Source organism: Copadichromis virginalis, linkage group LG7, assembly GCF_057382275.1.
Source record: "Copadichromis virginalis isolate Kocher_CV1m ecotype Utaka linkage group LG7, C_Virginalis_male_GT1.1, whole genome shotgun sequence".
NCBI lineage: Eukaryota > Metazoa > Chordata > Actinopteri > Cichliformes > Cichlidae > Copadichromis > Copadichromis virginalis.
Genome location: NC_140624.1, coordinates 30135059 through 30159820, shown reverse-complemented (window position 1 = coordinate 30159820; position 24762 = coordinate 30135059). Strand labels below are relative to the sequence as shown.

General features: G+C 44.2%; 2 protein-coding genes and 4 non-coding genes across 7 annotated transcripts in view; all 6 read left to right on the top strand.

The window, feature by feature from the left end:
* Positions 1 to 17246, top strand: part of mfhas1 (multifunctional ROCO family signaling regulator 1) — a 28785-nt gene extending 11539 nt beyond the window's left edge. The window contains exons 2-3 of one of the 2 annotated variants that reach the window (XM_085462956.1): positions 14372 to 14668; positions 15394 to 17246. In XM_085462956.1, the coding sequence (XP_085319082.1) occupies positions 14372 to 14502 (131 nt within the window). In that variant the 3' untranslated portion in view covers positions 14503 to 14668; positions 15394 to 17246. Of the gene's footprint in view, positions 1 to 14371; positions 14702 to 15393 lie in introns of both variants that reach the window. The other variant, XM_085462955.1, reaches the window with a different exon arrangement.
* Positions 17247 to 19607: 2361 nt separating this feature from the next.
* On the top strand, positions 19608 to 23824 carry rpl17 (ribosomal protein L17). The gene is made up of 7 exons (XM_085462951.1): positions 19608 to 19667; positions 20046 to 20095; positions 20274 to 20314; positions 21576 to 21710; positions 21893 to 21991; positions 23197 to 23388; positions 23743 to 23824. Exons 2-7 carry the CDS (start codon positions 20056 to 20058, stop codon positions 23788 to 23790), a joined length of 555 nt encoding a protein of 184 aa, XP_085319077.1. The 5' UTR covers positions 19608 to 19667; positions 20046 to 20055; the 3' UTR covers positions 23791 to 23824.
* On the top strand, positions 20138 to 20207 carry LOC146705304 (small nucleolar RNA SNORD58). Its single transcript, XR_014921814.1, has one exon. It is a non-coding gene; the product is annotated as a small nucleolar RNA SNORD58 (small nucleolar RNA).
* LOC146705303 (small nucleolar RNA SNORD58) lies at positions 21746 to 21813 on the top strand. Its single transcript, XR_014921810.1, has one exon. It is a non-coding gene; the product is annotated as a small nucleolar RNA SNORD58 (small nucleolar RNA).
* LOC146705302 (small nucleolar RNA SNORD58) lies at positions 22855 to 22921 on the top strand. Its single transcript, XR_014921811.1, has one exon. It is a non-coding gene; the product is annotated as a small nucleolar RNA SNORD58 (small nucleolar RNA).
* LOC146705301 (small nucleolar RNA SNORD58) lies at positions 23603 to 23670 on the top strand. Its single transcript, XR_014921812.1, has one exon. It is a non-coding gene; the product is annotated as a small nucleolar RNA SNORD58 (small nucleolar RNA).
* Positions 23825 to 24762: the final 938 nt, after the last annotated feature.

The following is a 24762-nucleotide window of genomic DNA, read 5'->3' as shown; positions in this document are numbered from 1 at the left end:
TCTCACTCTGAAAGCAGAGTCACAGAGTCACTAACAAGCTGATCTACTATATATATATATATATATATATATATATATATATATATAATAACAACACACATGACTGTCAGTATGACAGTCCCGATGCCTTTTGTTGTAGAACTAACATTAAAATGATTTAGGGAAATAATTTAAGATGACTATAGTTTGATCATTTGGCTGATCGGCTCAGCTGTAAAATAACTTGTATATTTCACGTTGTTTTGGCTCCTCGGGGAGTCTGGACCTTCACTGTGACTGGTGGGTATTTCTGTCAGCCTGAAGCAGTCGATGTTAAATACCTCTCTGAGCTTCATTGGAAGTCATGTTGGTGCCAAATTAGACAGCAGTCAAAATAGCTTCTGCTCGAACATCCTGACTTCACAGCTCCGACTCATTGGAGCTTCAGGACCTGACAGGAAAGACTTGTTGTGGGCATGTGCTCAGACTGTGTCCTCCACAACAATCCTCAGACTGGAAACCCAAAACCCAAACAGACCCAAAGAGACTGTACTCTCACTGACAGTAACTAAGAGTTTATATTCTGTATTTAGAATTTATTTATTTATTTAATCTTTAACAGAAGTGTGCGTGCGTGTGTGAGAAGGACGTGTTGCGGCTGTGGTCTGAGCACTTTCACTCTTGTTGTGCATCTCCAGTTAATCCAGTTAGAGGATGTGCTGGGATTAGCCCGGGTCCGATGCAGAGCCTCTTTAACTGTCGTGCTGCAGTCAGTGCAGTCTGTATGCGACCTACCTGCCCGTCAGGTGTTCACGCCCTGCAAATGCCGACCTCCCGCACTTTGTGTTTTCACCGCACAGAGGTGGTTTAGCCTCAGGCTGCCGTGGCGTCGCATGTTTGCCCATTCTGAACCTGAGCCAGGTATCAGTCTGGGCGTGTTCAGACTGGAGGCTCCGACTTTGGATTAACTCACTGAGCTGTTTGTCTGAGCAGGATTTCATTGGACGGGACATAAATCAAATTTAAATCATTTGATATGGAAATATGAAAACAGGGAGCCTCCTGGGAACACATTTTAAAGACATTTCCATATGTTTTTTTAATCACCGTGACGATGTCACAGGTTTTTACTGACTTTAAAAGTTCAGCCTTGAGCAGATGTAGTGTGTAAGCAAGCATCATCTGATTCTCACTCTGAAAGCAGAGTCACAGATTGTCTGGCAGATAATAAATCTTGTGTATGCCAGCTAAAGGCTTTTGTGTGACTGCTGTCAGCAGCCTTTCACCAAGCATCGGCTGAGCACTCACGGAGCAGTAGAGCTGGGCGATATGAGATTTTTTCATATCACGATATGTTTTTTTCATTTCAGGCGATAACGATATATATCACGATATAAGCCAAATAACTATATTTGTAAGATTTAAATGTGCCGTTGCTCACAAGTAAAATGTGAAATAATCAGCAGCTTGTTTTTATTTAAATATTTATTTCCCATAATAAGTTCAACAGGGTAGATGTACTTAAGGAACATGAGACTTTTTCAGATAAATAAAGGCAAATATTGCAAACTATACAAAAGGCAGCCGCTAAAGCGTTTAAGTTTCAAAATAGATCAAACAAAGCAGGCTACTAAATTGTCAATTCCACTTAGAAACCAAATATTAATTATAAAAATAAATCTTAGTTTGTTTTACAGAAGAACAGACAAAAGGTCTATCGCAATAGTTTGATTTTTCTATTGAGAAAAAGTTATTTCGCAATACATATCATTATCGTTCTATCGCCCAGCTCTACGGAGCAGTGATTTTTATAAATCACTTGTTTAAATTCTATCATGAGTCCACATGTGTAATGAGCCTCTAAAGATCTAGTCTGAAAAGTTTTACACTCAAACCAGAGTTTTAATGGAAGCAGTAACCTTCAGAGATCACTGTAACAAAAACCAGAATGGGGCATTGTGGCGTTCCACAGGGCTCGATTATCGGTCCTCTACTTTTTATTCATGTTTAAATTATAACACAAAATTTTTCTTCCTTTATAACAAATGTACAGAGGTAAACTCGGGTAAAGTTCATATCCTATTATCAGACTGTGATGAAAACTTTTCACATTTAATTTTTCAACCAAACTTAAAACATTTCTTTTTAACTCTTTACCCCTTAAACACCTACTAAATGTAACCCTTGTTTTCTCTTTTGCGACTTTTGCAGTTTAAGATTTTTTTTTTAATTAAGACATCAGAGAATGAAGGGTCATTATTTTTCTTTGCCTTGTGATGTTTGCTTGAACAAAGAATCCGTCACTGAGGCGTCCACAGCTGTCACACGGCTCATAAACATCTCAGTGTGTGAAGAATCCGCTGTGAGGCCTTCAGAGCATCTGTGATGGTCTCAGGTGAGCAGTTACCTGTGTGTGAGGATGAGGAGCGACATGTCTGAACTCGTCAATGTTTTCACTGAGTGCCTAAAAGAGGAACTCGTGCTGGATCTGACGTCATAAACAATGAAAGCAGTTTATTTTAGACGCTCCATTTATGGTTGTTTGGGAGCTTTCGGTGAGATCATGTGACCTTCACCGGACAAACACTGATGTTATCACTTTGGGGAACTTTGGTCTGTGCTGGAATAAAGAAGCAGAAAGTTTGTGGTTTGTTCTCAGATGATGAGTGATGGTTGGCTTTCAGGCCACCTGTTCAGACACGTCCGGTTTCTGTGAAGTTTCAGCACCAGACTCGAGCTTCGCCTTGATGGGACAACCTGACAGGCATTTGTGTTCTTTCTGTTCATGTGAGTGACACGTAATGAGATGGTGAGGAAGGCAATCCCGTTACATCACCACACTGTAATCCCGCTCTGTTTGCTCAGACATGTGACTGGCAGCGTGGAGGATTTCCTCATCATCTGACCGCAGATGAGTCGACCTGAAGAGAGTCATCAGGAGAAGGGATGGGAAATAAAAGGAGCTGAAGACCACTCCTGATGTGTAATCTAGCTTAGAGTTAGAGAGTTACTCATGCTCAGAATGGATGAGTCATTTAACTTCTGCTTTTAGACCAGAAACGCTGAGCGCAGACGTGCTGTTTGCAGCATGGCCTTTTGACTCTGAAAAAAACAAGTGTAACTGAACATTCATCAGTTTTCAGAGTTTTGACGGCTAAATCACAGCCTGGCCGCAGCAAGGTGTTTGGCTGCTGAAAGCACTGCTCCCCGCGAGCAGCTGTTTGTCAGCTCAGTAAATTAGGAATCCCGACACCCTTAACATCAGCCCTGCAGCTACTCAGAAAGCAGCCGCCGCTCACAATAAGAACACATCCGTTTGTCTCTACAGTTTCCTTCCAGGTTTATTGCTGGCACTGTTGGCTTTATTTAGACAGCACTGGGCCTGCCGGAGGTGGAAACTCAGCCTCAATCTTTCAGTCAGCAGCTTAGACAATAAACGCACCGCGGGAGGCTCGTTCATTGATCGCAGCTCACAGTTTCAGTGGAATTTAAGAAGGTAATGTGGAAAGTGAAAAGTGGGAGCAGCTCAGTGAGGGCTGCAGGAACGCATTTGTTCCCTGGATGCAAACACAAACCACGTCTGGAACACAATGTGTGTATTTAAGATGATTTTTATGGGGATGTTAAACCGCCAGAAGCCTGATTTCTGGTTTCTGTGCACAGACTGATGTGGACTTTGAGCCCAGCAGACAGTTAGAGCTGACACTGGTCTGCAGTGTTGGTGTCCTGTGCAGCACACACTAACACTGCAGTATCAATGGCCTGTCACTGAACCTACCTGTCCCTGGGTTTTTTGCACCTTTTGGCTTGCTTTCCAACAACTACTGAACACAAAAGTTTGCAATTTTTGGAGCAGCATATTCCTGCTCTGATTTCACCACTGGCTGAACCTCTGACGTTTACATTGTTTGTATTGTACATACATCCAACTGTACATCCTGCAGTTACTATGTACAGAAAACAAACTTTGTTCATGCTGCAGCTCTTTAACCTTTAACCTTATATTCCGGCTCTCTCTGTATGTAAAACTGTTCTTTTGCACGTCTGCTTAGAAGCAAACTCCATTTCCTGTTTCAGCACTTTGCACAGCGACAAAGTTAAATCTAATCTCCATTCTGCAGATAAGAAACTCTTCATGTCTCATTAAATTCCATATTTAAAATGTTTTGGCTGACACACTCCCATAAGGCCTCTAACCCAGTGAAGACCAGCTGCTTTTATTTCACGTTTTCAGCTTTGTGATCAAAAAGCAGATTTAAAAAAAGTCACGGCTGAAACGGGCGGAATATTTGCCCTTGCTTCATCTTTACTTTGTAGTTATCCTCCTGTGATGGCACAGAGATCTCGCCTGCTCATAGAGTTCTTCTACAGGAGCGCTGCTTTATTAACTTTTACACATTCAGTGATTACGAGCTCTGGACAGATGGATCCAATCGCCACAGCTGCCATCGTCATGCTGACCCACTGTTTGCTGAACTGAACAGTCTTCAGCCATAAAAACCACTGAGATACAAACACAGGACTGCAGTGAGGAGAACCGCTGCGCTCACTAAACCAGAGCATTTACAGTCCATTAGTCTGACCTCCAACACGTTACCGCAGCCTTTTTCTTTTCCCGTCATCGGAGAGGGAGCAGGCACAACGTGCTGCTTAAGGTTAAAGTGTCACACTTGAAGCTTTTTGCCTCCTACTTCCTGTTGTTTCCAGTTTGTTAAACTCTGAGTTCAGTCAGATTTGGTGCTTTAAGCTGTAATTCATGTTTTTGAACCACGAGGTCAGGCCTTCAGATTCTTGTCTGGTTAAAATGAGCTTTCGGTTTTTTGACCCCCAGTTCTTGTCGGTTCTCGTCGGAGCAGCTGGAGCGTTTCTCATCGCCTTCTCCTCTGAACACGCCTGCAGTGTTTCTGGAGTGTGAGGATGAGGAGATCTGCTGTCTGTTGGTCTGTCGGCCTGAGACTGAGTAACACAGGAAGTGTGTGTGTGTGTGTGTCTGATATTTAGCGCTCTGCTTATTATCAGGATTATGTAACAGCGCTGTGGGGTCATGTGATCAGACTGCAGGATAATGACCTCGCAGAGCAGAGGACGTCGAAGAAGCTCCGACTGGTTTCACTAAAACACTGAAAACAGTCCAGATACATGATGTGATGAGAAGAGCCTGATCTTGAGGGACAGCGTCGGTTCATTTGAGGCTGGTTGATCCTCGACATCTGTTGACATGTTCAGAGTGAAGGTGCATGGCAGAAACAGAGAAGATAACGCGGCATTCACAGGGAGGTGATGAACATGAAAATAAAAAAGATGTGGGTTTTATATTCAAACAGTTTTTAAAACAAATAGATGTTGAGAGTGATCGTATGCATGAAGATGTTTGAGTTAAGGAGGATAAATGCAGACATATTTCATGTTTCTCTCCCGCCTGTGTATTGTCTTGAGTTCACCTGCACCATTATAACATTTTACTTCCTGTTTCCCTGTTTGTAGCTCGCTGTGTTACTGCCCTTTTCTTCTCCTGAGTGAGTTCACCTGAACCGTTCTGTCCAATCTTTACTTTATTTTCTGCCTTATTATTATTCATTTGACTTCACCTCTGCATTACTGTCCCTCTTTCATTCTTTCACCTTTTCTCCTTTCTTCCTGTTCTCACCCTTGTTGTTGTCTTCACTGTCCCGGGTTCACCTGTGTTGTATTTTCCTCTGCTCGGTGCGCAGCTTTGTTTATCCTGTGTATCCTGGTTCTGTTCCAGAGCCTCACTTGCTTTCTGTCGTGTAGCAGAAACGTTCTTTACTACCTGCTCACTGTTTTTGTGCAAGCGCATCGCTGTGACGCGAACTCTGTCATATTGAAACCAGAAGTTGGGTCACAGCACGCCAGCCTGAGTACGTCAGGGTGGAAAAATTGTGACCTTTCCAAAAAAGATCCCTTTTGTAAAATGTTTGCTTTCTGTCTGACTGAAAGGAAACACTGAAATACACTTCCTGGAACTGAGATTTCCATCGGGGGCATTCAGCGGCTTACATAATCAGCTCGTTTATTCAGTTTTATGTTGGAGGAGGTGGGAAATATACCACGCTGAAATAACCCCAAATTATCTGCTCAGCTGTAAACCATTTAATGTCATTACACAACAGCTGGACACACACACACAGAGGGCGAGTGGAGGATTATTAGCAGCAGATTTCTGGGGAATCCCGGAGTTTTGGAGAGAAAGCCGAGGCCGGGATGTGAGAGGAGCTTCAGGCTGTTTTGCACAGGGAAGTGAAAGTTTCTGACGTTTGTTCTATTTAACGATCAGAGGAAATAGAAATGCTTCATCATGAATCCTCCTTACATTCAGAAGAAGTGAGATATGTCCGTGGTAGTAGTGTTGGTGAGTTTCACAGCAGCTGTGCCGATCCTGAGCGGTTTTAATAGTTGCCTGTGAAGCTCAGATTCTCTGGCAGGTAAATCACCAGAACAGAAACACAGACGGTCCATCGTTCACTGTTTGGATCCTCAGCAGCGTGATCACATTCCTCTCATACCTCCACAGCAGAGATTGCCGTTAATCCTGCTGCTCGGGTAGCGTGGCTGCGCTCAGACCTGCCGGCTGACCGGCTGCAGTTATTTCTGGTGGTTTTCCTGCGCTCTGGAAGTAGGCCACGCATTCCTGAGGATCGGCCTCACTGCCAGTACAGCTGCTGATCACAGGAGATTAGCGGTGCGGTCACGGTATCTGGGTCTGCCAGAGTCTGAGGCGGCTCTCTGAGACTCATCCCGCCACCTCATTCTGCTCCATTTCACATATCCTGGATTTTATGGAGTGCAGATCCTGCTCGCACACTTCCTTGACTCAGGGCGGCAGAGCTCACTGCTCAGCGGCGTTCAAACTGATGCTACTGTTAGGTTACAGAGCAGAAATGTAGTCAGCAGATTTAGTTTTTCATTCCTATCAGCTGCTGTGGAGAAACTTATTTTCAGCCAGTTAATAATGATGTGGTAATATAATCTACTAGATTCTCCTGAAACGTCCTTTTCGTGAGTGTTTCAGTGTTAGAGATGGAGCAGAGCCTTTTCTTTGTGCCTGAGATCCTGGTGTGGTGTCCGGGGTCTGCACTTCTCTGTGTATTTATAGTTGGCTGTATTTCACAGTGTCAACTGTGGGCCGTGGAGGTTTTCTGGTGCTTTGCTGCTGGTCTTTGGTTGAAATGCACATCGCGAGCTGCTGTTTTTCACCTTTGACCTTTGAGTCCTGAGCTGCTAACAGTGGTGACAGCAGCAGCAGATGTGAAGGCACATTCAGTGACCTTTAAAGCAGAAACCAGAGCTCGGCCGCCTCGCGGATCCTCTTCAAATAGTCCTCGACGAGAAAAGCTGCGCAGCGACGAGAATGAATGAATGAGGAGCAGCTGCTGCCAGGCTGACAGAGGCCATCGGCTCAGTCTGAGGATTAACACTTCAGTGTGTTAAAACAAAGGAACACACACACACACACACACACACAGTGAGGCCTGGAAAAAGACAAACGGCTCCTGTTAACACATGCGTGGGTCTGCACGTGCTCAGTAACCCCCCAATCATCTAAGCTGTGTGCTCTAATAAACTATGAAGCCTTTATCAATCAGATCCTTTGATACTGATCGTCGCTGATATGGAGACTAAATGTTTCTCAACCACAAAGTTCAAACTTCAGTCCTGATCAGAGAAAAATGATAAAGTGTACCGGGAGAGTGCACTTCGGTGAGTCACCTCTTTAAACTGTATTTGGTTTAAAGTTTGCTTGGCTGTTGGAGCCTTTTGAAGCATTTTTAATGGCATCACCTAATTTGGCTGCTGTGCGGGTAGTTTGTGTCACAGTGGCCATGTTTGTCTGTTATATACAGTATATGGGTGCTGGCTCTGCAGCTGCTTCATGAGATAGTTATGGAAATAAAAAATAACTTATGGGCTGAAGCATCTCCACCCTGTAAACAACGAGTCTCAGTGAGGACAGCAGCAGCTTCACGGCTCTCAGCAGGACAGCGAGGGGTTGGCTGAGGTCGATGATGTCCCCTGAAATCTCTTGGCAGCGATTTAAGCAGATTTCTGCTCCCGTGTGATGTTTTGTTCTGAGCCGGGTCGTCGCCGTGGCCCAGTTATCGCCTCGCTCTGTGTGCAGCGGTGAAAGCAGAGACGGGATCGTCCCTCATCAATATGGAGCGAGGGTGACTCTGCAGACTTCTCTGTGTGGCCTCTCCGGCTTTGTGAACAAATTTCTATTTCAGGTCGAAGGCTGTAAATATTTAAACAGCAAATATTCCAGCAGGATGAGTGACGCCAGGAGGAGCGAGGCGAGACTGTGAACAGTCAGCAGACCTGTTTGTGTTCACAGTGATGAACTGATTCAAACATGAGATGAGCCTTAAATACGGTTCTTTACTGTCACGTCACATTACTGAGGGGCAGCAGGAGCTCGTCTGTGTGAACACAGTTTCCTGTTTAGGATGAGGAAACGTGAAACTGTCAGAGTAACAGACTGCTGTGTTTACAGGCTAATCGGAACCGGGGAGTTTGGTGTTATGAATTTATGTAGAGAGCTAAATCGTGGCCAAAAAAGTCACTGAAATAAAAGAAAATCTCTCTTTAATAAGTGAATAAAACAGGGCAGCAGAGCATGAGCACTGGAAATTCTTCATAATGACTCCAACATTCAGCTTCAGCAGAGAAAAGTTAAAAAATGAGACTGTTTTAAAAAGTGGAACCATCAGATTTTTTGTCAGTGTTGCTTGAAAAACTTCCAGAGGGTCGGACTGGCTGCAGACTAACTTCCTGTTTCAGCTCTGGAATAACCTCCCCGCTGCAGACGTTCTCTCACAAATCCTCAAATCATCCTCACAACAGAGGAGGAAATGAAATCGGAGGTCTGGGCAGTTTTTGAATGGAGTGAAACTACTTCTCTCATTTTCCAAACATCCCAGTGGGAGTTTCCTGGATACGGGTACACTTTCCCCTCCTCCTCCTCTCTGCGAGTGGCGGCTGTTCCCTTTTATGGCTGACAGCAAAGGAGCAGGAGGGAGGACATGACTCCTCTACCTGCTGATGGTGTTTGAGGGGGGAGGAACATTCCTGTTCCTTGAAATCAGGTCTTTGTGGCTTTCTGCGTGACTCTTCTCAGTCAGAGGGAGGAGGAGGAGGAGGAGTTATTAGGCTGTGGCCTAATTCAGGGCACACAGCCGGATGTGTGAGCCGTCAGCTGCGTCCACTGATGAAATAAACATCTGATCTCCGGCCGTGGCAGCAAAGCTCAGCAGCAGGTTAGAAACAAACTGTAGCTGAAGTGACTTTGAGGAGCAGGAGCTCCTGCAGCCACACAGCCGGTGGCAAAGACCTGCAGAAATACTCAGATGTAAAATATCCCAGTACTTCCGGTTGCTCTGCAGTACTCGGGTTTAATGAAATGGTTATGATAGAGCTGTTTTTCCTTACAAATAATCGTCTCTGACCGTAACTCTGACTGTGTCTGTGACTGCTGGCTTCAGGCCAGCAGAGCCAGCAGCTGCAGACACTTTGAGAGAACGCACACGATCAATAAGCCTAATGGTTTAAGTGCTGCTGAGACGGACGGACAGACGGGCTGTGAGTGATGTTGGAGGCAGCTGATGTAAAAACATCCGTCGGAAACAAATCTGCTTCATTTCTTTGAGTCGTAGCCCCCATGACACCACCCGTAGATTTATAATCACCTGTTCTGGAGCCTGTAGGTAAGTTAGCGGCGTGCTTAGTTCGATGATGGCATTAAAAATGCTCCAAAAGGCTCCATGTTGTTATGAAGGAGGAAACTTTTTGTGCTTTGACAAACAAAAGTAAAATTTACACATCAATAAAAAGCAGAGGATCGATAATAGATGCCTGTGGAACTCCTTTGGGTTTTTGTTACCCACTCTGATGGTTTCTGCATCCAGAAAAACTCTGGTTTGGGTGTAAAATACTTACGGCTGGATTTTTAGAGGATCATTAAAGATGTGAACTCATGTTTCTTAACACAAACTCTCAATCACTCCTCAGGAGTGAAAGAAGCCATCTATGTCCACTGTGAGCGACCATCTTTGAACAGAGGCGGGGGTTTACAACACCAACTCTCTGCCATCTATAATCCAGTTTTGAGTTCCCTCCCCAGAGGCCTTAACGCCCACTCACATCCTGGACCATCTGACCTCAGGAATTCGCATGATAGGGTGGGGCCAGGTTTCACAATGAGCTCACCCGAAACCCTGGCTGATTGGGACCCACACCCAGTTTCACACCTTGGCTCAGGCGATTAGAGGATCATCAGGGGGTCCTTTATCCCTCTGTGGGGGGAAACTCCCACTAGGTTTAAATCTGGGACTCCCCACCATTTGGTGAAAGGTCTTCAAGCAACTTAAAGAAGCTCCTTTGACTACGATGACCTGGTCATCGTAGTCAAAGGAGCTTGCAAAGAAAAGCGTCTGGACTTCTTTAAGTTACTTGAAGACGTTTCACCTCTCATCCGAGAAGCTTCTTCAGTTCTAAGGTCAAATGGTGGAGAGTCCCAGATATAAACCTAGTGGGAGTGTCCCCCCACAGAGGGACAAAAGGACCCCCTGATGATCCTATAATCCCCTGAGCCGAGGTGTGAAACTGGGTGTGGGTCCCAATCAGCCAGAGTTTCGGGTGAGTTCATTGTGAAACCTGGCCCCACCTTATCATGCGAATTCCTGAGGTCAGATGGCCCAGGATGTGAATGGGTGTTAAGGCGTCTGGGAAGGGATCTCAAAACAGAGGCACAGAAAAGAAGATCAGACACCAGCGAGGGAGGATAAGAAAGACAGACGCAACAACATTGTCATCCCCTATGTAGCCGGTGTATCAGAAAAACTCAGGAGAGTTTTCTCCAAGCACGACATCCCGGTGCATTTCAGACCCAGCAACACACTCAGACAAAAACTGGTTCACCCGAAAGACAAAACGCCAAAACACAGACTTAACAATGTGGTGTATGCTGTACAGTGCAGCGAGGAATGCTCAGACCTCTACATCGGAGAGACCAAACAGCCACTTCACAAGCGCATGGCACAACACAGAAGAGCCACCTCCACAGGACAAGACTCAGCAGTCCATCTGCATCTTAAATGGTAAATGGCCTGCATTTGTATAGCGCTTTTCTAGTCCATAGGACCCCAAAGCGCTTTACACTACATTCAGTCATCCACCCATTCACACACACATTCACACACTGGCGATAGCAAGCTACATTGTAGCCACAGCTGCCCTGGGGCGCACTGACAGAGGCGAGGCTGCCGGACACAGGCGCCACCGGGCCCTCTGACCACCACCAGTAGGCAAACACGGGGTTAGTATCTTGCCCAAGGATATTTGGCATGCAGCCAGGATGCAGCCTGGGATCGAACCACCGACCTTCTGATCTTAAGGATAAAGGACACTCTTTCGAGGATGCCAATGTTCACATTTTGGACAGAGAGGACAGATGGTTTGAAAGAGGAGTGAAAGAAGCCATCTATGTCCACTGTGAGCGACCATCTTTGAACAGAGGCGGGGGTTTACGACACCAACTCTCTGCCATCTATAATCCAGTTTTGAGATCCCTTCCCAGACGCCTTAACGCCCACTCACATCCTGGGCCATCTGACCTCAGGAATTCGCATGATAAGCCGGGGCCAGGTTTCACAATGAACACACCTGAAACCCTGGCTGATTGGGACCCACGCCCAGTTTCACACCTCGGCTCAGGCGATTAGAGGATCATCAGGGGGTCCTTTTGTCCCTCTGTGGGGGGAAACTCCCACTAGGTTTATATCTGGGACTCTCCACCATCTGACCGTAGAACTGAAGAAGCTTCTCGGATGAGAGGTGAAACGTCTTCAAGCAACTTAAAGAAGTCCAGACGCTTTTCTTTGCAAGCTCCTTTGACTTCACAGACACAAACTCTCAATCTTCACAATAACTTGGACGTGTTTATTTCTTCTGTAAAACGCGCTGGATATTAGAGGAACTGCAGGTTTTGGCTCCTCAGCCATCACTTTGCTTTTCAGCTCTGGAGCTAGATGATTGGTTCTCACTGCAGCTGAACGTTTGAGATGCAGTTTTGTGTAATATCAGTGACTCACAATGATGACAGGAAGCTGCTAGAAGGTCACAGCTCGAAACCTTGGCCTTCCTGCTCCGGAGAGCAAAATGATGTGCCAAAAACTGCTGGTCTGCTGCTCTGAAGGCACACTGGGACGAAAAGCCAGATTAACAGATTGATCTGACCAGGAAGAATTATTCTGAAAATTCTGGAGATTCAACATCAGTCAGCTCAAAATGTGGCAGGTCACCACTGTGCACATCTGCCACAAATCATCCAACATCACGAGCACATCTGGCATTTAATTTGTGTAAATGTTCACGGCTTCAGTCCCGAGCTGCAGGAGGCTTGTATTATCTCTCTGCAGGTTAGGATATTAGGGGTGTGTGTGTGTGTGTGTGTGTGTGTGTGTGTGTGTGTGTGTGTGTGTGTGTGTGTGTGTGTGTGTGTGTGTGTGTGTGTGTGTGTGTGTGTGTGTGTGTGTGTGTGTGTGTGTCAGATAAAGCCAGATCACAGTATTATTCTGCTGATGCCCTGAAAATGAAGTGAATGTAATCCAGGCACTGGCTATGGAGCGTGCTCAGTGTTGTTCGTGCAGCAGAGTGATGCATTGGGCGTGTCTCTGTTAGCGGCTGAATGATCAGCGCTCTGCAACAACAAACACCCAGGTGGAGCTGAGTGTCGGAGAGTACATTATGAAAAACATAAACAGAATTAGCATTCCTTATGAGAACATAAGGAATGCTAATTCAAAATGTGGAAACTGATGAGATTGTCAAAATAAAACGGGAAATAAAAAGCAACTCAAACGTGTTTTAGAACGGCAAGTTGTAACAGTACTGGAGGGCGTGTCACACGCTTCCTGAGGTCATCCGTCATCCACCCTCATCAGTACATCCATCCAAAGATGGAGAGCGCTAATCATTTCATAAAGTGCAGCTTAGAGTTATAAACAGAACACGTGGCTACAAGCTCAAACTAACCCAGTCCAGTTTTCACACAGTTTTCCATGGATGGAAAAAGATATTAAAATGATTTATAAACATGGTTTGAGTAAGAAACTGAATCCCGGCGGAGCTCGCGTGAACCTCCTCAAGCAGTCGCCGGCTGGGCTCTGAGCTGTTCGATGAGGAGGGAGCCATAATGATGATGAAGGAAAAAGGATGGCTGTGTCGATCTGCAGATGGCAGCTTTTCTTTGTTTGCCAGAGAAACACACGAGGGATCACACAGGAAGTGTGTGCGTGATTTTAATCGTATTTTTATCCACAGCGGAAACACAAACGATGAGGACGCCTTATAAATGGAGACGTGCACAGGAACGGCGTTCAGCCCTGCAGGAAACTGAAGTCAGAGAGCCGCCTGTGTGCAGCTCTGAGCTCAGACCTGTTACTGCTTTACAGAAATCTCGCCTTGTTATGAGTTCTAATAACAGTGGAGAGAGTAGAAGAAAAACGCCCTGCAGAGAACGAGAGCTGAGACACTGAACTAAACATCTCTGCCTCGACCTTTAACCTTTCACCTCCTATAACCATTTCCCCTTTTAAGTATCTTTATCAGCAGGTCATGCTTGAAGAAAATTCAGAGCTCTCGTCGTCATGAAATTCACCCCAGTAACACAAACACATCTATTCCTCCGCACTTTTAAATTACATAAAAATGAGGGGAAAAAATTATCCTGAATCTGAATCCAGGCTGAACTTTGACCTCAGAGACCCTCAGCTGTGTGCACTAGCTAAACCTGCAGCAAAACCCAGGACTGACCTTAAACTGTAGTTTACAGAGGAGGACCAGGCGCCCCCTGCTGGTGGGACTCTGCTCTGCAGCATGAAGTCACAGCTGGACGTTGCTGCCACCTTGTGGCCGAATTCATAAAAGCGTCTGCTGCTGCAGGTTCTTACTAAAGACAAGTAAATGGAGTTTAGTGTGAAGGATTATTGTTGCCTGTAGATGTCTGTGAGTCTTCAGTTATTTAAATTTGTGCCAGCAGTTTATTATTAAAAAAAACAACTACAAATCTAGAGGCGAGAACAGGAGAAACTTCCAGAAGCTGGAGGCGGATTTGCCTTGAGATCTGTCTGACTGGCAGATCAGTGTCCACCCAGCATCCTGGTCCAACATCAGATAATTTATTGTTTTATATCTGAAATGCTGGAGGAGAACTTTTCCTCCCTGATAACAGCAGAGCAGCTGCCTCTTCTGTTCCTAAAACCAGAGCATCCTGCTTTCTGTACGTGTGATGGTTTCTCTGTGATGTTTCGGGAATGTCCTACTTCCTCTGTTTCCTGTTTCCTGTATTAAAGCGTCTTTGATGTTCTCGCTGTTGCAGGTGAGCTGCTGAGCCAGCCGCGGCCCGAAGGCCTCACCGAGATCGTCTGTCCAAAGAATGGCTCGGAGCGGGTCAACGTGGCCCTCGTTTACCCCCCGACCCCCACCGTGCTCAGCCCCTGTCTCAAATGAAGCCCCGCCCACCCATCTACACCGACCTGGCTCGTCTTCACTGCGTCACCAGAGCCTCCACCTCCGACCTCCGGCTTCCATCGTCTGTCACCTTTCTGAGCCACCAACCACCACTTCGCGTCCTCCACAGTCAGAGCGAGCGGCTCGACGGGTCTCTGCTTCACGTGTACGTCAGTAATTACAGAACACAGCAGCGAAGGTCAGAAATCACCAGATGCACTTTTTTTGTTTTGTTATGTTTGTATTTTTGTTTACAAACATTCAGGTGATACAAATAAAAATAATGATTTCGTTTATCAGCTCCATAAAAACAACGGACACTGCGATGGATAGAAAACCTCCACATTTTATAATCTGTAAAACCAAACATTCGGTTTAATCAGGTTATTTATTTTTTATATTTCAAAAAAATAATAATAAAAATAAATTAATAATACTGTATGAACAAGTATTACTTGTATTGTGATATTACACTGAGGAGAGTGTGACCTGAGTTTTTCCTTCCCACTGTCACCAAAGCGCTTGGTCACAGGGGGCCGTCTGATTGTTGGGGCTTCACTGTATTGTTGTAGAGTCTTTATCTTATCTTATCTTAACTGTTGTTGTGATTTGAAGCTTTATGATTCAAATTAAATTGAAATTAATTTTTTTTACTATTATTTTTATATTTCAAAGTATAAAAAAGTATATGTTTTATACAATGACCGTACTCTGTCGTGTTCCTGGAGTTTATTTTTCCTTTTGAAGTTTTATTTGCTTTTCTTATTTTTCTTACTTTGATTTTATGTAAACGTTGCTACAGTTACATTTTTTACGTGACCGTCAGACCGAGTGAATTAAATACTCTTTGATTTCACCTGGCGGCTATTTAACTTCCTGTTTGTGTTGCAGGTCTCTGACGCCTCTTCACGTCGCACTGAGCGGTATCTGAAGAGCTTCAGTGAGCCCGACGCGATCCACACAGTCTGTAGCATCTAATGAGGGTTCCTCCTCCTCGGTCCCGTTACCGAGTCGCGCTGCTTCACACGTTTCTCTCTGAACAGTAACGCCCACTTCCTCCTGTGTGAATCTACGGCTGTAAAGACTGAAGGACATTTGGATTTTCACTTATTTCGTACAGTTTGTCGGGAGGAGTCTGTGAAACTGAGGTTCGGGTCGCCGCTGGAGACACAGAGCGACTCTGATCACGACGCGCTCTGCGGGAGATCTCAGGTGATGATGGGACAGACGCAGTTACAGCATCAACGCTGTATCAAGCATCAGGAAGTGTTCATTTCACACAGACAATGGAAAATATCAGCAACTCACACATGACTGTGAGAAAATAATGGGAAATAATGCTTACCAATGGGAAACAGTGGGATTTAATGGTTAGCAATACAAAAATACAAAAGCAATGGGAAAACAATGCAAAGCAGTGGGAACAACGGCTAACAATGGGGATAAATGGATAATAACGTTTCACAATTAGAAAATTGATGGAAATTAAAGGTAACAATTACAAAACTATTATGGGTTCAAAATGCAGAAATCGTGAAAATTAATGATTCACAATTTAAAAATGAGGTTACTAGCTAACAGTGTAGAAACTGTTAGCTGTGCAGAAATAATGAGAATTACTGTTTCACAATTAGAAAACATTGTAAATGATTGGTGATGGGCTCTGTTAGCTCTGGGAGAATGGGGATGAGCTAACGGGGAAACGCATAAGTCTTAAAACCACAGGTGACAAAAACAGCAGGAAGTTCAACCATTTTTCCTCTGGCGTGTTTTACCCTATTAGTGACCTTAATTAATAAATGAACTTAAGTTCATGAAATAAGTAAAAGAACAAAGTTGTAGAAGCTCTGAGAGCATCAGGGCTTTGAGGGGGACATTTTTTCTTTTACTGTCTCTCCTTCTCTGATGTTCATCAAATTAGGTTCAGTTCATCTCCCATGAAACCCATGAAAAAAGCAGCACTAGTAGGACCATGTAGCCGTTCACTGAACATTTCTTTTTTTGTTATTATCTCGTGAATATATTTCTCCTAAAACATTTCGGGCTGGGACAACAACAGTCACACAATCACATATTATCATGTGTGCAACTATAAACACAATCACAGTGTTTAACCGTGTGACACAAACATTATTCACGACACACTGTAACAGAACTGAACAGGTAACGAGGTTTTAGAGAGAATTTATTTTAAAAAAAAAAAAAAAAAATTTTTTTTTTTAACTTGAAGATGATGAAACTGATTTTTTTCAGCCGTGAGAAACAGGAATGCTGAGTGTGGAGATCCTCTGACTGAGCTGCTCAAACATTTCCACAGTGTGGGGTGTGCAATGGTGTGGGGCTGCTGAGGTTTCGGAGCCTGTGGTCTGCACTCGCTCTCAGACACACTGTGATGAACACACTGATGTGAAGGTAGCAGATGAGCCTTCGGGCCGAGGATGTGGCACGTGTACAGATATTTGTGCGTCTTCTAATGAAACCACAGTGATTTCTACATGTTGAACTTCTTTTCACTGTCTGATGAAAACACTGACACGTGCTGATGGGAAAATGTTGTTGTTTGTAAATAATATCTTTATTTTTGTATGTTGGCCTGAGGTGTCGTCACTCGAGCTTTGACTTTCTTTACAGTGCAATGATGTGCATGACTCACTGTGAGGCTGCACACGGGGTTTTCTATGTAGCTCCGTCCAGCGTCTCACAGTTCATCATGAAATACCAAATAAACAATGACTGCTTTAATACCTGCAGGCCATGTCATTCATTCACACTCTAAACACAGTTTCACCTTTTCACTGGGTAAATGTACAGTTTGTAGGTCACAACTGCACAAACAAGGTCCAGAGGCCCAGTTCAGTTTAGAATTCAATCAGGAGAAGCCTAGCAGTCAACTAGCAGCTACAACCAGCTGTGTCGCCATCCACCTGTCAGTCAAAAGGCCACACCCCCAATAATGCAAACTTTAAGCCTTGATACAGTTTAAACAGGTGAGTTCTAGTTATTTCTGCTGTAAAGTTTCAACATGGGTCTCATTGCTGCCTCTTCTGGATATCAGAGGAACTGCAGTTTTTTGTGCCACCGCTTCATTTATGAACTCTTGGGTGGAGCATTTTTGTGCAGCAGATAACTGGAGGAGTCCTTGGAGTGAATACAAGCACTTATATTTTTAAAATGAAAAATCATCAGACACTTGAAATTCCTCATAAAGCATTTTGTTTCCAGCTTGTGAAAAAAAAAAGACCACCACTGAATCAATTTTAACTATAATTTCTCTTCCCCACTAGAGGGAAATCAAGTAAAGTAAAATCAGGAAAACACATTATGACACATTATTTTAATAAAGTCATGCTAAGATTTACCTTCATACTACGAATATTTTTTGAGTTCAGGCCCTCCGAATACACACGAGTGGTTCCAGAATCAGTTCTTTAGCATTAGCAGCATTTTTCATTTCATAAGTCGAGTAGATATCCACACAAAAACCTTTAAAATGTCAAAAACTGTTTCACTCCTCCTGTCACAGCCTCAGTGTGGGGGATTTATCACAGTGGGAGTAACCTACAGCAGTTTCATGTCTGTGACATTGAAGAACAGAAGCTAACGCTGGTAGTTTGATCTGTTTATCATCATTCACAAAGTGCATTCTGGGCACAATTACATTTTAAGGCTGTAAAACCCCTCACTACACATTTTATACACTGTTCTCAGACAGGCATCAACATTTTCACACTTTTCTTATTTTCTTATTTAACCACTCTCAAAGTTCAAACCTACGCAGAAAAATAAGTCCAGTATTACAGAATGAAACCAAAGATCAAACCCTGTTTTCACGTCCAGAATATGGGAACAGAGCAGCTGTGAGAGAATTCAACAGCAACGATATGGTACGGAAGTAGAGGAAGCAAGAAGAATGAGTTAATAATCTGAAAAATACAGTAACTCCTACATTCTGTTAGCATGTCCAGAAGTCCAACTTTTTGTGCAATGCTTAGCATCTTCCTCTGCCTTCGACGGTGCAACACATTTCGTCAACATTGTTGTTTATTGGAGAGAAAACTTACAACATACAGTACAGCACTTTATGTAAATTTGACAAGTTAAACACATTCTGTACTGTACAGGCGACACAGCACGGAGATTGATTGACAATGCTCTACAGCCAATCAGGACGTAGAACACAATGAGCTGTAAAAAACAAAACAAAAAAACAAAAAAAACATGAATGAGAGGCAGAAGACGACTGTAGTTCTTATTAACAGGGTATTGCCGACTTTTGTCTGTATGTCATATTTATGATTAAAAACTAATTTAATCAAATTAGATATTATAATTTTTCATATGGGAATTGATCCTGCAACATGAAATGCTGGTATTGGAAGTATCGATATTCCTCAGTCAGTGAGTGAGACAGTAGACTGCGGTGAGAATGAGAGTCCAAGTGCATCGTAAAAACATGTAAATATGACTGACAACTGTAAACGAAGCAGCATCTCGCTCCAGCTTAAAGAAGAAGCAGATACTAACTAAGATGAGAAACTGCATCAGCTCATCAAGCTGAGGCATTTGATTATTCTGAATGTCAACCTGAGGACATACTGTTTGGCTGCTGAGTTTGGTTCTGTTTCTCTTCTGTGGATTTGTTTGCAGTGCTTTGTTTTTGTGTTGAATTAAAATCAAAAGTTTGATTAAAATATTATACAAAAGTAAGAATGCCTGCTTTTCTAACAGAACAAATACACAATATTAGGCAATTATAAGTCATCTCATAAAAACACTAAATGCAAAAGGGTTTATCAACACACAGAGCATTCATATTTGTCAAATATGAGGCTACAGATGATAATAAATTAAGAGCCATTTGGGAGCCAAAACTGCCAGCTCTTCTTTGAGATTCGAGCCACAAGAGCTGGCTCTCTGAAAAGAGACAAACTTCCCATCACTATTATCGTGTTTACGTCATAATCATGGCGTAACCACGGGATAACAATTTTTCTCGCGTATTTTGTGTGTGTGTGAAATACCACCCCCTGCTGTCCATTCCGCTTCACTGCGCCCCGAGCACCGTCCTCCTCCTCCTCACCGCCAGGGGGCGGTAACCCTCACAGGAAGGCAGAAGTAGAGGAGCGCCGTCCGGGATACTTCCTCTTCCTTCCGCGGCCTCAGAGGTAGGAGTTCTGTCCCGCTCACGAAGCGGAGAATCCATGTTAAATCTGAGTAAAAATACTGCATCCTGCGCTGCAAGCATCTGGATCGTGTCAGCTGTGTGTAAATGTGTGCGCTGATGGTTGAATTGTGTGTCTGGAGCCATTAAATGAAGTTTTATGAAGATATTTGCGGAGACGCCGGGTTGGTGGCTCCGGCGGCTGTCCGCCATGTTGGCTCCGTGTGGCGTGGATAGGAGTTGTAAAGCGGCCCTAGCAGCTCCTTTTCTCCGTGTTTGTGGGGTTTAAATCTGTTTAACGTCACCTGAGACGGTGCTGTCTAAGATGGTCTTACCTGCTGTGTGCTAGCCTGAGGAAACTAACGTGTGCCTCTTCTTACAGATATCTGACAATGGTCCGCTACTCTCTCGACCCCGAGAACCCGACTAAATGTGAGTAAAGGTGAACTTCAGCTATGTGTGGGGGTTAGCTGGTGGCTGTGATGACCTCTTAGGACACCTTTGGATTCCACATGAAAACAAACTAATAACACAACTGAGCTGCCGCACTCACTGGTGGAGTGATCCGGGTCTTTGCTGGGGGTGCTAACGGCTTCTCTCTGTGTTTCAGCATGCAAGTCGAGGGGATCCAACCTCCGGGTGCACTTCAAGGTAAGAGTCCACATGTGGGCACAGACAAAGGGGATCACAGGGTTCATCTGTCATCTCACGCGTGTCCATGTTAAAGTAGATTCTCTCAGGTGTAAAGGTGTGTAGAGGCTCAGAGTAGGTTACATGAGCAGCAGCAGGCTTCTGAATCTGGGCTCTAATAACTCATTAAACACACGTGGATGTGGGTTCAGAGTTAATATGGTGCTCTGACTCAGTAGAGAAAAATGATCCAATTTTACTTCAGAGTCATGAAACTGAATGGCTCGTTGCCGCGGGAGTGATGGGAGATGCACTGAAATGTTTTATACTCTTGCATTATGTCTATCTGTGATCCCAGCCAATAGAAACACTGTACTGTAGTTAGTTTATTTCACGCAGACACGTTTGTCCCCCCCAGTTTTTCCACTTCCTCACACCCAGTTTGAGTGATCCTTACGTTGATGCTGTGGTTAATCGTCCTGATAGAAGTGATTATGGTTCTCTCACTGATACATGTAAAAACCACACAGGAGGAGTCAGTGGTGTTTATGAGCTGTCTGTGATGTGTAGTTAAATATCCTTCGAGGTTGTTGTCTCGCTGAAGCATAAACCTCAGTGAGGTCTGTTCATTAGAGCTTCAGGTAACAGCATGAGCCTGGTTTCTGTGAACAGCCCAGTTTGTTTGGAGCTCTGCTTCAGCTGCAGAATGTGTGAGATGTCTGAAAATAACTGGTGACACTTTTAATCTCTCTTTTGAATACAGGTGTAATCCTCCCGTAATTAAATAGAATTTCTGTGTATATAATTTGAAGTTAATATTTAAGCTCAGGTACTTAAAGCTCTGCTCCCGAGGATAAGGAGTGAATAAGTCAGGATTTTCCAGGAAAAATAAATTACTGTGAATGGCTTGAGTAACTTTTGTGTGTTTAGAAATGTTGAATAGACAATCTGCTGTGATTGAATGAGCTGCTGGTCTAATGTTTATGTCAGTGGGAGGAGCTCTAGTTTTAAAGATGGCTGCAGTGCTCCTAGGTTTGTTTGGCTGTGGATTAAAGAGACTTGGTTTTCTGTCGAATCGATCAGATCGCAGAGATTCTCTGATGGTTTGTTTGCCTCCCCTAAAATCTATAAACACATTCAACTTTCATTAAATCTAATGTGACGGCCGAGGCCCTCAGAACTGACCCGACATCTGGACGTCATGCTGATGTCATGAAGGTTACGACATAAAGGTGCCACTTTGTTGATCCGGTCTCTGACCCGTCTGTGTCCTCACTTTCAGAACACCCGTGAGACGGCCCAGGCCATCAAAGGCATGCACATTCGCAAAGCCAACAAGTACCTGAGGGACGTCATCGTCAAGCACCAGTGCGTCCCCTTCCGCCGCTACAATGGCGGCGTTGGCCGCTGTGCTCAGGTGAGGTCCCAGCGAGCGTGGCATCACTCTGACAGCTGCAGTGATGACCTTCTTAGGACACCTTTGGATTAAAGATGAAACTAAATCTAGTAACCTGAGCAGCAGCGAAGGCGGCCAGAGTTACCCCGCCTCTGAGCTCTGAGGCATGGTCTAAAAGCACCTTTGATGTTTTCTGTTTTCAGGCCAAACAGCACGGCTGGACCCAGGGACGCTGGCCCAAGAAGAGTGCCGAGTTCCTCCTGCACATGCTCAAGAATGCCGAGAGCAACGCTGAGCTGAAGGTGAGGTCATGAGGAGGTGAGGGGCCAACGGGTGTAGCAAGCAGACAGAGAGATGGACTCCCTGGAACACACTTTTATATTGAAAGGATTGATACCAATTTAGTCTGAAGGTCACACCCGTCTGTCTGCAGCTTTAAACACCTGAAACTGTGCTAGTGATGTGCAAAGTAGTTTGTGTGATCGAATTGTTGTTAGTTTTCTAAATGTGGCGTCTCTTAAGTAGTGTGCATGTCAGCGTCGCATTAATGAAAAATACTTGTTTATTTTAAGACTAAAGTCCAAATGTTGGACTGTTCTGCAAATGAGTTAGCTGTCTTATGTCTGTGATGAGTCGTAGCTCGTCTGTATGGCATGAGCTGTAACATCCATCCTGCTGTTTCCCAGACGCAGCTTTCTGTACTGCCTCTGTGACGTCCTTGAACTCATCACGCTGTTTTTATGAACTAAAGGAGCCGTGGCAGCTTTGACTTATTGACACTTTAATCTCACATTTTAACTTGGTTCTCAAACTGAACACTAATATTTTTCTCTCAATGACACTCGTCGTGCGTTTCAACTTCTTAAACGTGACAGAGTATGCACATTTGATCTAAATCTATTGAGCATATCTGGATTTTGTTGGTCCAACAGAAAGCAGGTCCCTGAGGACACTGGCTTTGATTTCATGAAGTTATGACACAAAAGCGTTCTTTAAGTTTAAAATGATTATCTGCATCGTGACATCAGCCTACAGGTGGCGATCACAGGCAGGCTTTAGGGAGGCGAGCTTCCACATGAGGGCAGGCGGAGACGTTGAGATGACCCTGAGCTCGGTTTCAGCTCTGTGGAGCTGGTTGTTGTTGAGCTGATCGGTGAGCAGCAGATTGCAGTGATGACCATTTAGGACACCTTTGTATTAACCATGAAAAGAACAATTACAGTCTGAGCAATCTGAGAATCACAGACAGCTGGAACGAGAGGACAACACCACTTTAATGATCACATGCTTCAGGCCTCAGTTTGATTATTGATGTCTGAGCATCTATTGATCTGCAGTTGGTTTCTCGGGTGACGTTTAGTCTTCATCTCCAAATGTTTGGAAGCAATAGGTGAACCAATCAGAGCCTTTGATTAATAAATGATTAATATCTGATGATTTGAGCTCTGAAAGGATCGATGGAGTCCTATTTTCTCGTGGTGGTTCTGACCCGTGTTTGTGCTTTCAGGGTCTGGACGTGGACTCTCTGGTCATTGAGCACATCCAGGTAAACAAGGCGCCAAAGATGAGGAGGCGTACGTACCGCGCCCACGGCCGCATCAACCCCTACATGAGCTCACCGTGCCACATTGAGATGATCCTGACAGAAAAGGAGCAGATCGTCCCCAAGCCCGAGGAGGAGGTCGCCCAGAAGAAAAAGGTGAGAACGTGGAGAGGGAAGAGCGAGGGGTGGGGCTTCAAACATGCAGCACGGAGCGAGGTTAGGGGAATTAAAGTTGGCTTAGTCTCTTGGGACCTGGAGAGCTGTGATTTCCCTTTTACTGAAGGTCCCATGAATGCCACAGCAAACACAGTGAATCCTGCTCCTCTGGCTGCACATCTGAACCCGTCACCTTCCTCCTCTTCATCATCTGTCGCAGTGATGACTCCTTAGGACACCTTTGGATTCTCCATGAAAACAACCCTGTTAAAACTGAGCGACTGTTGGCCAAGACAGCGGTGCAAACTCTCTGATCGATGATGTCATAACTCTGCCTCTCTCTTCTCTCTGCAGGTTTCACAGAAGAAGCTGAAGAAGCAGAAGCTGATGGCACGCGAGTAAAATTCTAATAAACCTGAAACTTGTTATGAGAGAAGACTCGGACTCGTTTCTTTCACCAAGCATACCTGAAAGCAATGTTCCTCCTTCAAAATAAACCTCAGCTGCTGCTTTAGCAGCTGATGGGTTATTCCTCTGTGCTTTTCAAAATAAAAGACCTTAAGCCTACTGTGACCTGTTTACAACCCTGAACGATTAAAATCAAGTTATCTTTTGTTTTACTGGACATGTACTTCACAGAGCTGAAAATGATATTCCAGCAGCAGATGCAGAATAAAAGTTTACAATAAACATAAATATTAATGCCACAGTGAGGGTCTGAACTGTGAGTGCAGCTGTTTATAACAATGAGCGTAAAGAGTTGAGGTATTGAAGCAGCATTCGGGTTCCTCCACCTGTGGCAGGTGTTGAGCAAATGTGATTCTCTGACGATTTAGTGATTTAACTATAATTTTGATAAACAATTTTGACTCTGAGTAGTAATATAGTAGTATAATTAAACAGTATTATTAACATTCAACATTTGCAATGAGTTAGAATTAACAATAACTGGAACTCAACTATCAGCACTCAAGTACCAGTTCTGTAATCAAGTATTGTCAAGGAAGAAATGCAACTGTAGTGGCCTCAGCTGCAGGTCATTTTCCATAAGTTCCTGGCACTGGTGTCTTGGGAAAAATCCATCTTGTCTCACTTAACCCATTTTTTTAACTAATGCTGTGTTCTGGTAATTTGACAGCATACATGCTACTGCAAACAGTTGGTTGATATTGTAAACATGTGACATGGTAATGATGCTATCAAAAAGTTTGTTCTGTTTTATCCTCCTAATGACTCGCTCCACATGTACCCTGAGTCTGGCTATGGCCTGCGTCTCCTTAACCTGGTATGCTGGCATCTGCTTCTGCTTAGATAGAAAAGGTGGGCAGTACACTTTGCATTTACAACAATCTGTGATTAGGAAGCCCTTATCTA

Coding starts and splice junctions, on each gene's coding strand:
- rpl17 (XM_085462951.1), top strand. CDS start 20,056: ATGGTCCGCTACTCTCTCGACCCCGAGAACCCGACTAAAT. Junction 20,096..20,273: donor CCCCGAGAACCCGACTAAAT/GTGAGTAAAGGT, acceptor TCTGTGTTTCAG/CATGCAAGTCGAGGGGATCC. Junction 20,315..21,575: donor ACCTCCGGGTGCACTTCAAG/GTAAGAGTCCAC, acceptor CCTCACTTTCAG/AACACCCGTGAGACGGCCCA.